The sequence below is a fragment of the Caretta caretta genome, chromosome 12 (assembly GCF_965140235.1).
Source record: "Caretta caretta isolate rCarCar2 chromosome 12, rCarCar1.hap1, whole genome shotgun sequence".
In the NCBI taxonomy this organism is placed as follows: domain Eukaryota; kingdom Metazoa; phylum Chordata; order Testudines; family Cheloniidae; genus Caretta; species Caretta caretta.
The window spans coordinates 33,493,015-33,506,877 of NC_134217.1; the positions used below are offsets into that span (position 1 = coordinate 33,493,015).

The 13,863-nt window shown below is 42.4% G+C and overlaps 1 protein-coding gene across 3 annotated transcripts in view; it reads left to right on the forward strand.

Annotated features, from left to right (window-relative positions):
- CMIP (c-Maf inducing protein) overlaps window positions 1-13,863 on the forward strand; it is a 172,485-nt gene that overhangs the window by 124,138 nt on the left and 34,484 nt on the right. For 2 of the 3 annotated variants that reach the window (XM_048816455.2, XM_048816456.2), the window contains exons 4-7: window positions 5,752-5,913; window positions 7,227-7,268; window positions 10,567-10,629; window positions 11,629-11,709. In XM_048816455.2, coding sequence (XP_048672412.1) covers window positions 5,752-5,913; window positions 7,227-7,268; window positions 10,567-10,629; window positions 11,629-11,709 — 348 coding nt within the window. Of the gene's footprint in view, window positions 1-1,912; window positions 2,156-5,751; window positions 5,914-7,226; window positions 7,269-10,566; window positions 10,630-11,628; window positions 11,710-13,863 lie in introns of those variants that run through there. The other variant, XM_075118441.1, reaches the window with a different exon arrangement.

Sequence of the window (13,863 nt, forward strand, 5' to 3'; positions counted from 1 at the left end):
ATTAATGGAACTTATCTGAGATCCTTGGAAGAAAGGTGCCCTATAAATGCAAAGCATTATTTCTTCCTTGTGCTTCCCTCCACTTCCACTTTAAGTGTAACAGCTTTATTAAAAAAAGTCATTGCAGAAAAATTCTGGAATAGCATTAGAAAGCTTTGTGGTTTTGGTTGGGCGACAGCCAGCAAGGTCACAGGGCAGTCTGCTGTGGCGTGTTTGTGTGTGTCGTCGTCTGAGATGTGATCTCTTTTGAGGACATCTCTACTGAATGTATTTTTCTTTTTTTATGCCTAAATCCTATGGTGACAAGGTCAGTAGAAAAGCCTAGACAGAGTAGACCTGAATCTGCCTGCATGACTGGCAACACAGTGCAGCTATTTCCACAAGGCATCTGCTTTGGCCTACCTGGGGATTGGTCCTTGCTCAGGATGAGGATCCATAAACGTTCTGCAAAGCTCAGGCCCACTCAGCAAAGCCTCACTGACACGATCAGCTGCATTATCTTTGAAGAGTTGCTCATGCCAATGAAGCTTTGCGGGATTGGGCAGTCGTAGGGCATGCCTGCCCTGTAGTACCTTCTGCTGAGTTACTATGGAGCTGCATGTACTCCCTCCCTCAGTTTCCCTTCTCAGGAAGTCAGTAACTCCATTTTAGGTTTCAGAGTAGCAGCTGTGTTAGTCTGTATCCGCCAAAAGAAAAGGAGTACTTGTGGCACCTTAGAGACTAACCAATTTATTTGTTAATCTCTAAGGTGCCACAAGTACTCCTTAACTCCATTTCAGGCTCTTTTGACATGTGATTGAATAATACCCTTCATAGGGCTTGTTTATTACCTCTTACCAAAAAGGGCCATAACAAAAAGTCCCAAGTAAACAAAAGGTGCTTCTGGCTCCCAGGGTTTCTCTGAAGCCTGTCATCTCGGTTGTTCCCAGTTCTCCTGGTTCAGGGTAGCAATGTACATCACACTTTCTCCTTATGGCAGGAGCACCAGCTCTCCTCCTGGAGCTGGGTGGCACTGTATCTCCCCCAGCTGGCACTACTTAATTCCCAGACTTAGTGGGTATGGCAGTCTTCTGCTGGTGTCTGCTTCCTGCAGTCTCAGGACCCTGCAGCGGCCTTCTTGCTCCCCACAGTGTCAGCAGGCATCTGCCCTGCTATGAGGGAGGGGACAGCATTGACGCTGGCCCCTTCTCCCAGCTCATTCCTTACTGTCTGGGGGAGAGGGCAGCCTTGCCCTGCCCTCTCTGTGAGGTTCCAGGCTCTTAAAGACCCAGTAACAGGATTCCTTCTAAGTGCTATTTCTTCTTGGGATCCCCTTTCTTCTCCCCCCATATCTCCTGAGGGTTTTATGTATCAGGGCACCCCCAAACTCTTAAAGGGGCGTGCCACGTGGTGGGGAGGACAAACTACCTAAATGTGACACTAACATTATCTGAATTGCAAGGGGGGGTTGTTAACTTGAGGCACATTTTGCATCCAAACACATGCACATTTTGCATCCTTAAATGGACCTGTCTCTACTCTTGGTCCTCGGCCACAGCCTCCCCCTCCCCACCCCCAAGTGTTAGTTATCGCTTGCTCACCAGTCTGGTGCAGGTAAGAGGACAGATGGCTTAGCTTTGGCCGAGTGCTCGCTGATGCAAACCAAATTGCTCTGGTAACCAGCTGATGGGTTTCAGACTTTAATTGAAGCTTTCAGTGAGCTGCTCCACAGTAAATAGCATTATGTTGACAAAAGCAGCCGGGTAACCATGGACAAAGGTTCAGGGTAGCAGAGTTCAAGCCTCTCATGGATGCTGTGTTTTTTTTATTTCCCACCATCATTCAGAAGTCCTTTAACATGGTTTAAAGACAGCAGTGCGTCATGTGAGCACATTAAACCCCTTTGTCCTGGAAAGCTGGAGCTGATACAGAGCCCTTTTGGATTCTTTGCTTGCAGCTGCCACAGCGTGTGTGCAAAGGTAGCCTAACCTCGAAGCTTCCTTTTGATCACTGTCCGGCTGGCATCAGCAGCAATTGTTGTAGGTCTCTCTTGCGTGGCAGGATGTTCATTTCCCTCTTTCTTCTCCTATATACGGCTTCACATCTGAATGGAAACCATTTCTGATTTATTTCTATCTGCACGGGAGAATTTGATGGCTGCAGAAGGGTTTGCATGGTAAGGTCATCCTGCCGAACAGTACACTCCCCTTCAGACTGCAACACCCACCTTTGAAGTCACATTGCTGTAAGCAGTCTGAGTGGGGGTGATGAAGGGAAGAAGAGCCGAATGCTGGGGGAGGAGTGGGTGCTTGGGATGGCCCAGCTGGTTGCTTTCTGTTGTTCTGTCATCCTCTGGTTTCTGCTTTGAATTTAATTTGCTTATTTCCTAGGACAGAAGTGTAAAATGTCAGTGTTGAAAACTCTTTGCTAAGCTTGCTTTGTTTAGGATGCTTTGCTCACTGTGCATAATTAGCCAGAAATTAGTAGTTTAGGGTTATCAGGCTGATTGATCAGCCTAGAAAGATTAGATTTTATTCACTGCTGTAGCCAGTCTAACAAAAAAGAAACTATAGAGAACCATTAAATAAATAAGTGAAATTAAAATCTCTATGGGAGCATCATGTTATGTTTCCTAAAAAAGACTGTAATGATAATAATTAAATGATGACAATGTGCTCTGTAATTTAGAAGCCCTAAAGGGCTGCTCCAAAGAGCTTTCAAACCTAAAGGTATTTACTCTGCTCTAAAATCTGAAATACGTTTAGTATCCAGAGTGGGGGTTTTTTCTCCTGTTTCTTTTACTTTCCAATATCTTCAAAATGCTTTGCAAGCCAGAGTGGCTGCTGTTGTGCTTGTTCATTTGTATAAATTTAATTAAAATGAAAAGTGCATTTAAATCACTGATTCGGAATAAGAACAGGAGTACTTGTGGCACCTTGGAGACTAACAAATTTATTTGAGCATAAGCTTTCGTGAGCTACAGCTCACTTCACTGGAATACTTCATCAGCCTGCGTATAGAGCACTAATGCCATGACTCATCATTGTGAAGAGCCAAAACTTGGTATGTGAGATGTATTATCCCTTCTTTATTCTTCCCCCCTTGCATTCTGCTACAATTGGGGTAGATTGCGCTCTTGTGTTGAACATGAAAGCTGATGCCACAGCGGGAAAGAAGTGATTAATAAGCAAATAGCTACAGATGATTCTGGAAGGACTGCACTGTATTAATGAAGGGGCAAAATGCTGATTAACACATAGCAAAGCAGTTCTGAACGAGAATGCTGGAGAGTGGTCTAGATATCACATTTATGTTGCTGATATCTAGCCTACATACCAGAGTTAAATTCATAGTCTGCATTAAGGGAGTGATTTTTCAAAGGGTCTCTGTTGCACCTGCTCAATGTACGTGTCCATTTGTGAGAGTGTGTGTGTGCATAACTCTATGTTTTGTGTACAAACTGAGGAACTGTCTGTCCATGTGGTTTACTCCAACCAGAGGGAAAATGTATCTGGACTTCATTGAACACATCAGTCACAGGATCAGATTTGTAAACAGACATAAGTGAAAAAGGAAAATGATTTATAGCAAAAACTCCTGGGGGTGGCAGTTAGGTTCCAGTTGTCAGCTCAGGCTGTGTTCTTTCTGGGCCTGTGAATTGGAATGGAGATAGAGGATTGTCTGTCTGGGCTAATCGGTATTGGTTTCTGAGGTATCCATCATGATGACATGGGGTGATATTTTTACTCTCCTCATCATTTTGTTAGGCTTTTAGAATTTTATCAAAATCTTGGGATTTTGGAGCGTGGGGTTTTCCCCAAAGAATACCATATATGAACACAACACAGTCTATGCTATAATCATTCATGGGAGCATAGCTATTCAGAAGGCAAGAGTTGATCCTCTGCTGATCTAGCTGTGGGGTGTGTGTGTGTAAAACTAGTAGATTTGGAAGTGTGTGGAGATTACCAGGAACAATATAAAAGTCCACAGGGACAATCCATTGATTAAGGTATTAACTAGACCGGGCCAGAGAATGGAAATGCCATGTTATGAAGGATTTCAAGATTGATGAAATTTTGTTTTCATCAGGAATGAAACCTCCAAAATTTTGAAATTCTCTGCAAAAGAAAGTTTCAGAAAAATTCTTGATTTGAGTTGATGAAAAAGGTTCATTTTGACAATATTGAAATGCTTTCTTTCAATTTTTACTTTTTTGTATTCTGTCATAAAAAATATTTAAAATGGAAAGTCATTTCAAAAGGAAAAAATGATTCTGTTTGTTCTAAAAATACTGAAACGGGATGTTTAGACATTGCTGGAACTTTTTCTCCCTTTTTTTCCCCCCCTCCAAAAAGAAATTCACGCGTTTTTGCAAAGAGTTTAGACTTCAACTGGAGTATAGTCTCCAATGGAAAATGGTTCCGGCAAAGTTTTTCTGACCAACTCTAGTTCTGAGTGAAGAATGCTGAGATTTTTCTAGAATCATAGTTCATCATTTGACTGTGGAGGAAAAAAAATCATATGTAGAGCAATAGCAGGGGTTTTTTTTACTATTCCTAGCAATTAAATGCAATTATTTACATTTTATTCAAAAGGACGTTTGTCTCTGAAAAGGGTACAATTGCTGTTATCTTCCACTGGGCTTCAAGGAGTGGGGCATTTGCAAGATATGGACGATTTGAGGCATACTTCAGTGAGAGATAGTTCATCTTCTGAAACTAGGGTTGCCAGGCGTCTGGTTTTCAACAAGAATGCCCGGTTGGAAGGGGACCCTGGCGGCTCTGGTTGGCAACGCTGACCAGGCCATTAGAAGTCTAGTCGGCGGCGCAGTGGGGGCCCGGGGCTAAGACAGGCTTCCTGCCTGCCCTAGCTCTGTACAGCTCCCAGAAGCGGCCACCAGGTCCTTGCGGCCCTCAGGCGCATGGGCAGCCAGGGGGCCTCTGTGCACTTCTTCCGCCCCAGTGCCAGCTCAACAGCTCCCATTGGCTGGGAGCTGCGGGGGCGGCACCTGAGGGTGTGAGGGCAGCATGCAGAGCCTCCCTGGCCGCCCATACACCTAGGGGCTGCAGGGACATGGCAGTCGCTTCCTGGGAGCCTTGGTAAGCCCCGCCAGGACCCCAGACCCCACCCCTTTGCCCCAGCCCTGAGCTCACTCCTGCACCTCAAACCCCTCATCCCTGGCCCCACCCCAGAGCCCCCATCCAGAGCCGCCCTCCATAGCCCCAATCCAGAGCCCTCTCCTGCACCCCAAACCCCTCATCCCAGGTCCCAGCCCAGAGCCCGCACCCCCCCAGCCCAGAGCCCATATCTCCCCCCTGTACCTCAATCCCCTGCCCCAGCCTAATGAAAGTGAGTGAGGGTGGTCAAGAGCAAGCAACAGAGGGAGCGGGGATGGAGCAAGCGGGCACTGGGCCTTGGAGAAGGGTTGGGGCAGGGGTGTTCGGTTTTATGTGATTAGAAAATTGGCAACCCTATCTGAAACCAAAGCAAAATGTGGCTGCCATAACCTATTTCTTCCATGGAATTATGAACCCACAAATTTATACACATGGAGGTTGTTTTTCCCCCTTGAAAGAGCTTGAGCACTGCATTTTTCTTTAAAAAACAAAAACAACAACAAAAAAAGAAAAACCCACATCAAAGAAAAAGATGAAAACGTGAAGAAGTTTTAAAATAGATTTAGGGAAGCCTCTCTTTTTTTTTTTTGCAGTTTCCTTATCATGACAGTCTCACAATGGTATCTATATGGTTGTTTATATTTTCTTGCAGAAAAAGATTTACAAGTACAAGAAAGTGCTTAGTAACCCAAGCCGTTGGGAGGTTGTTTTGAAGGAGATTAGGACACTGGTGGACATGGCGCTAAACTCTCCACTACAGGATGATTCCATCCATCAAGCACCGCTGGAAATTGTCTCAAAGCTGCTCTCGGAGGTAAGATCATGAGGATGTTCCCATCTTGTTGCCTTCTCTTTGGAAGAAACCAAACATTTAACAGCCTGTCCCCATCCCAAACTTGTAACTTGGGTTCAAAAGTCTGCCCTCGAATACGCACTGTAATTCCTTTTGATTTCAGTGGCCCACTACCTAGGTGTTCATAGTCGATAACTCATTCATTATGGGTCTGATCCATAGCCCATTGAAGTTAATGGCAAAACTCCCATTGACTTCATTGGGTTCCTCGCTGGGCTCTATATGTATGTAATAGACTATATCATTCTCACAATGGATCAGTGGGATGTGAACACTGATACATCTAATAAGCAGCTCTTTTCTTATTGCAATTTCAAATGGAGATATCAGAGGTTTTAGCCTCCCCCGTATCTGTGTCAAATAGATGGTCCACTTCTGGGCAGGTTTGATATCATTTGTCCCCATTTTTATTTGCTAGCATTTGGTGCTGTATTTAAGCTGTTGCTCACTTTGAAATGGGTTTCCTTCTTACTCTTAGCACCTGTTCTCTGGTTGTTTCAGTTCCACTACAAAAATGAAATGTGATGCATATCAAAATTTTGTATCTGTTGGGTAAAGGGTGTGAAGGGCAGGCTGCATTTTTGTGCTCATCTGTGATGAGGAGAAAAAGAGCTGCTTTTCCTTTGGTTCACTAAGATTGCGGCGCTATTGTAACCTCATAGTGCCTTGTGGAACACAGAGAACATAGGGAAATAGTGTATTGGAGTAAATTGATGCAGCTCAGTTGACTTAAGAGCTGCTATATGGTATATGCTGGGGGTATATTTGGCTCCATGTTAGTAGGCAGGAATTACAGGCAAACTGCTACAGTTAGTCCTCCAGCCATGGCAGAGAGCGGCAAGGAAAACCTTTTATTAACTCAGTCTGTGGAATTGAAAGCATGAAATTTAGAAAGCATTTTTTAAGAAATACCTCCCATTAGTTCAGTCTTCCCATTAATTGGTATCTCAGGGAGCATCAACATTTAGCAGAAACTTCCTGGCTGTAAATCCAGGGGTCATGATCCTGTAGGTGCTGAGCACCCCTTTTTGAGAAATGGAAGAGAGCATGGTCCTTGATAGTAGATGATGTATTAGCATTAAAGGAATAGTTTTAGCATAGATGATAGCATTAAAGGAATGGTTTTAATAGAGCCTTATTTTATTCCTGTTCGTCAGTGATTGCAGAATTGGACCCTGGTCCTTGTTCATTTGCATTGGCTGAGGTGTGTGCATTGATCGTGTCAGTTTCAAAATAAGGTTAGCTCATTGATTTCTTCTGTTCAACCTTTTCAGAACACCAACTTAACCACTCAAGACCATGAGAGCATTATTGTGGTGAGTATCCTTATGTCAAGTTTTGGGGGTCACTCTGTGTTTCTGATAGTTTCATTTCGCCCTGGTTTTGGCTTCTATAGTGCTTGCTCCTGTCGCATTGACATGAGTGGCAGCTTTACCATTGACTTCAATGGGTGCAGGGTCACACCCGTTTAACCCATTCACTTTTTCATAATTCTATTGTCCCCTTTTTCCTGTTTGGTATAAATAACAGTAAAAGATCCCTGATTAATGTGTATAAAACTCTGTAGAAATTTTTAGAATGAATTGTCTCACTGCATGGTTGCACAGTGCAAATGTTAACATCTGCACCTGCCAAATTTGGCCCCTCGCAACCTGTGGGTGCCAAGGTTTTCTCAGGGGCTAGTGTGCTGTTGTACTTTTGTGCACACTCAGGCTAGACTGTGGAAGGTGTGTGATCATGTGTTTGCCCTTGCAAATGTGGGAATGTGTGTGTATGCTTTTACCCATGTACACGAGTGGATCTGAAAATGCTTTCTTCAGTTTCCTCTGATTTACCTACAGTGCATTTATTTGGATATATAAATAAGTGAAGCAAAAGGTAGCCTTCCTCCCCATGCAACCAAATATAAAATGTTAACAGTTTATCAGTGGTAAAAATTGCTTCCCATTCATTGTAATTTAATTTCAGTTGCTGGCGATTTCTAGATTTTCTTAGTAATCTAATCTAGTACTTCACCACCACCTGATCATATTATGTCCATCCATGAATCTTCCTGCAAAACAACATGACATAAAATGTAGCTGCCACTAGGTGTGAATTGCACTCATCTCCTGCTCAGGACTCCACTTTAGCTGGTATCAGTCATTATGATAAGTTTCTAAAGTGGCAGTCTCTTTGCTCTGAAGTCCACTATGGATTTCGTTTTACTTCAGTGCTAAGGTTAATTCAGACTTCCTGTTGCCAATCAGTGATGATTGTTATTTGGGGGAGGGGAAAAAAACTTTGTGTTTAAAAAAAAAAAACAAATAAAAAACCCCAACTATTCTGGCTTTTATCCAATTCTGAAGATTGTGCCTCAGTTATTAACAGAAATACAGTTTCTGGGTTTTTAAAGCCCCTTGCAAATATAGCAGCAGCCTTGCATTATTCTTGTTATTTATTTGCTTAGTAGTAGTAGGTTGTTGTTGTTGTAAATATTTGTGGCCTCAGTGATTTACCTGTATAGATAAAGCCATGTGCCTTGCCCTAGATTTAGCTAACAGCCTGATTCTCATTCCAAATTGCCGGAGAGTAACAAACCATTTCTCTGCCTGGTTTAGATCCATCTCTTTTGGGGTGGAGTGGGGGTCTGTGTGGAATGTATGTGAATTTAGTTCTGGTGAAAGGTAACAGATGGGCAGCCCTGCAGAGCAAAGCTCTCTCTTTATCCACAGGACAGGCATAGGTTGAGCAGAGGAATGCAGGCTTCCCCCACACTGTCCTTGTTCCAGAGAGATCACTGACTGGAGAATCTCCATGGCCCAGTCAGATCTCAGCCTCTCTGAGACTACCGATTCTGGTTGTCTCTTTGTGAAGTGGACATCTGTACACTAGGGTCTGGACTGAGATGACAAAGCTTATTTGATGCAAGCCACCAAACAGCAATTCCATCTTCAACTGCTATGATCTGATAACCTCTCTGTCAACAGGCAGGCATAAAACCCTCACCGTGACTTTGTAATACAATTTATCAGAGGGATGGAGGAGGATGGATGCTATAGCAAATTATTATAAAGATAAATTCAGGTAGAGTCCTTAATGTAGTTAACTGTCGAATATGTAGCAAGGATATTATAGTCCAGCTGAATATTACAACAAGAGTGCACCATTTTTATAGTACTGTAGTAAGAATATATTGCTATAGGGCCATGACCAGTGAAGAAATAAACAGCTGTAGGGAGGGGAATTGCACAATAGCCAGCTTTAGCTGCTCCACTGTTATGTAAAATCTAGGCAGCTCTTTGCAGATGTGCTTGGTTTTCATTCCAGAAATTCATGTTAATCTTCTCCTATGGCTGAGTGGGTGTTGTGATTCATGGTGATTTTGATGGGCTAATTTGAACTGATCTCCTGTGGGAAGATTTAAAAAAAAAAGAAAACCAAACAGGCTGCATTAGCAAAACCCCCAAATGCCATCCAGGTAGAATGCCTGTTGTTCAGAAGTTTAATACACAAATGCCCTAGCTGCTCTGTTGAAGAGTTTTACTTTTTAAACTGGTACTGGGAATCCCTTATCCCAAGATTGAAAAAGCCTGAAGGCATCATCATGTACAGAGAATGCATTGTTCTAGTACTGCTTTCTAATTTACAAAGGAGACAGCAGCAACATAATTTCATTACACTCACAGTGGCAGGTATGACTTGTAATATATTTACAGTACATAACCACATCAAGTTGCTTAGTGATGGAGAAAGAAAGGCTGACCTGAACTTTTGGAAAGTTAGACTCATGTTTTTTATAGAGCGTAGTTCCACAAAAACAGTAGTGTCATTGTGGTGATCTTGGTAAAATGAAAGGAAATCAGTCATTCCCCGCAAGCGGGGCCTGTTTTGTACTGGGTGGTAACGTCCGAGCATGAACTATATGAATTATAACGTGAAAGACATAACGTGTGTGAGTTTAAGTATATTTTAGAACCCTTTACATAAAGTGGCACTGTAATCACGAGTCAGATTCATCCCTAATGAAATACCTCTGAAATCAGTAAGTCCAATTCTGCTCTCATTCACGCTGGTGTAAAATCTGGAGTAACCTATTGTCTTCAGTGGTGTTACTTTTGAATTTACGCTGGCGTAACTGAAAGCAAAATTTGCCCTATGGGCTTATAACAAGGATGAATTTAGGCCCATAATTTAAAAATAAAACAAACCCTAGTTTCCTTATTAACACTTGGGAAAAAACAAACCACATTTGTACTGGTGGTAGATTTTGTTCCAGAAAACAGAACAAAACCCCCTAAAATCCTAAATATGTGACTTAATCCTGAGAGGGTCCAATTAAACTTAGAGACAAGGTGGAAAAGGTAGTATCTCTTATCGTAATGCTATCTATAATGTCGATACTTACCATGTTGTGTTTTATTGTAAAAGATATGACCTCACCCACCTTGTCTCTCTCTAATATCCTGGGACCAATGCTGCTACAACAACACTGCATTAGACTAAATTTACAGTCACCTTCTTATCCAGGTCTCTGTTTTAAAGAATTTTAAAATATATTCACTCACATTCTTTTATTAGGCCTGGCCTGTGTGATGAAGTCAAATTGAAGTATGCTAACTTTTTATTTTCAAGGCAATTGCACCTTTGCTGGAAAACAATCACCCTCCGCCTGACCTCTGTGAATTCTTCTGCAAGGTACTAAGAACAGATTCATTGTCTGAAGCCTCATTGATGTTTTTTTTTGTTTTGTTTTTCTTAACCTCTTGAACTGATCCCCCAGTTGGTTTCTATGTTTGGTTGATGGCCAGGAAGATCCCTGTTCTTAATGGGCCAGACTGTAAAATAGTATTACATGTCAGGAATTTAATCCTCAAACTCTGACACACAGTGATGTCTCATTGTATGTCCCGTTGCTAGCGTAAGTGCCACTGGAACCAGCACGTTCTGATGGATCATAATGTGGGGCATACACTACACTGTCCTCTTCCTGAAAGGTTGTGTGTGTGTTACTAGGATTCTGGACTTGAGATCCCAAGGTCTTTGAATTTGAAAAAGCTGCTATAATTTTAATTTTCCTCTCTAAACTGATTGATATTTCAATTTAAAGTCTAATTGCTGACAGTTGGATATATGCTTTCCATCAGGTCCCCTTGATTACCGGATAATTCACTTGTAAGGAAAGACGGTCAGATTGGCAGATTCAGAAACTTATCAAAGTCATTCACACATTGTTATTAACCACCTGTAGGGCCAGTGCCTGCCCTCAAGGACATGTGCATCTAAAATCCCAAATTGGCTCCTGGTGACTAAGGGCAAGTCTACGCTTAAAATGCTGCATTATTTTGCAGTAGTGCTTTAATGAAGACGGTGTAAACTGATGGGCGACAGTTCTCCTGTTAATTTAATTAATCTACCTCCCCGAGAGGCGATAGGTATGTCCGTGGGAGAAGTTCTCCTGCCAACGTAGTGCTGTCTACATGGTGGGGGTTAGGTCGGTATAACCATATTGCTCGGGGTGTGTGGATTTTTAACACCTCTGAGCAACATAGTTACAATATACCGGTATAGGTCTGTAGTATAGAACAGACCTAAATATATTATTGATGAATGTTGTAGTTTCAGGTTTTATACAGTGATTTGGTAAAGGCTAGGGCTCCTCCAAGCTCCATATGTATTTATGGTTTCTCATTGCAGCACTGCAGAGAACGCCCTCGGTCCATGGTTGTCATAGAAGTGTTCACACCAGTGGTACAGAGAATCCTCAAACACAACATGGTAAATGTCGATGTATGTATGTATTTGGTTGGTTAGGAGAGCAGTCACTGTGACCCCTTACATATGAACTGGCTATATTTCTTGTCTATAATGCACCCATCACCATGATGCCTGGTCACTATATGCGTGTACCCTTGCACAGTGTAGCCATGCACTACATCTAAGGTGCTTACTTTGGGCACTCAGGCTGAGATTTTCAGAAGCATCTAAGCTAGATAGACACTAAACTCACTTAGGTGCTTTTGAAAATCCTACCCCCAAGCCTGAAAATGTTGACCTCTCATTTTTATTTGTATGTAATTATTATGAGGCATGTCCATTAATACCGGGAAGTGCAGCCATCTCGGATGGAGCCCAGTAGCTGGTTATCACCTCCCAGCAACACTGAGGACTGCCTGTCTCGTTCCAGAACAAGAAAGTGCTTTTATGAGCTCTTTGAAGGGTACGAGCGCTGCTAGTACACTTTCTACTTTGCATAAGCAGATTTGATTGCCCAAAGCTGCAGTTTTCTATGATCCCTGGAACGGGTTTCATGCTTTTATAACTGCACAAAGGGTTTGTTTTCATTGTTACAATTATAGATGACATCCACAGCCTTTCTGGGTCACAACATACATCCCAAGTAAACATTTCTTCTTTCTTATTTATACAACTTCTTTAACTCCTCGAGTTTTCAGAACTAACAAACCAACCAACCCGACAGGGCCGAAAGGCTGTGTTCTTGGTCCTGCGCCCACTCTCTCCAGACGTGTCATTTTTGAATATGCCGTAACCTTCAATAAAATATTCTGTACGTGTTGTTCTTGGATTCCAGACCATTAAAAATACTACTACCACCACCACCAAAAATAAACAAATAAAATCCAGTGCTCTTGTGGGGTCTCAAATAAAATCTAAATGCACAGTGCGCTGCTTGTATTTGGTTAGCTTAAGAGAATTGCTCCTGTTTACCATACTTAGCATTTGCAGATTGGAACTCAACATGCCTTTTTACCACTGGGTGTAATTGAAGAATTTACAGTGTTAAATATTAATGGGAGTGGATTTGGGCACTTTACTGCTCTCTGGGGAATTATACTTTGACTAGTCTCTTTAGATTGCATATGTGTGTATATAAAAACCTTGTCTTGGGGAACAGAAGCAAAGAGCCCAGTGTTAATTTCATGGCATTAGCAAGCCACTTAGAAATCCGGTGAATACTGGTCTGGGAGTCGGGAAACCTAGACTCTATTAGTGGCTTTGCCGTTAATGTGCTCTGTGGTCGTTGACAAGTTGCTTCAAGATCTGTGCCTCAGTTTCCCCCTGTAAAATGATACTACTCTTCTTTTGTAAAGCATTTTGAAATCTATGTGTGAAAAGAACTATAAAAGAGCTGCTGGTTGTGGTGTTGGCCACAGCATTTTCGTCTGCCTGTGATTGCAAGGCAGTGGGCCCAGTCCTGTTACATATTGAGTGCTGGGCAACTTCAACACCGATTGACTTCCAAGAGATGCTCAGCTCTTTGTTAGATCAGACTGTGTTTGCGTGTAAGCCGTTTTGGGTTTGCTTTGCTTTTTTTCCCCAGTTGACGTGGACATTAGGCTAAACGAATCCATTAAGCTGGCCTAACGTATTGAACAGAGAAATCTGTGAATAGCTCCTAGTTGAGCGCTCTGGTTTGGGGGGGTTTATAGCAATGCTAGAGAGTACGTTGAATAATTTACATTTTATGTACATAAGACAACTAATTTTATCAAGGGGTTGTGGTGCCATCACTGGGAGATGAGCTGTCATGTTTTTACTAATGTGACTGGAGCCAGAGAATGGAATTCCAGACATACTGTGATACACGGTGAAGCTGGGAGTGGTTTGCAAAGGTTTCCAAGTCAGCATCTGTCTTTGACCACACTTTCCCCCTCCAAATTGCATCAGACCATACCTTTCAAAGCTTTCCCCTTTGGACCAGCTTATAAAACAGAGGGCTCGAATTTTTAAGACTGAATGTGATTATTTGCTTGAAAAGTCTTGACAATTACACGCTCAACTGACTATTTGCATGCTCAACTATTGCAAATGGAGTAATTAACCACTGGAACAATTTACCTAGGACATTCTCCAGCACTCAGTATTTATCTCGAGACTGGTTGTCTTCCTAAAAGATATACTGTGGCTCGA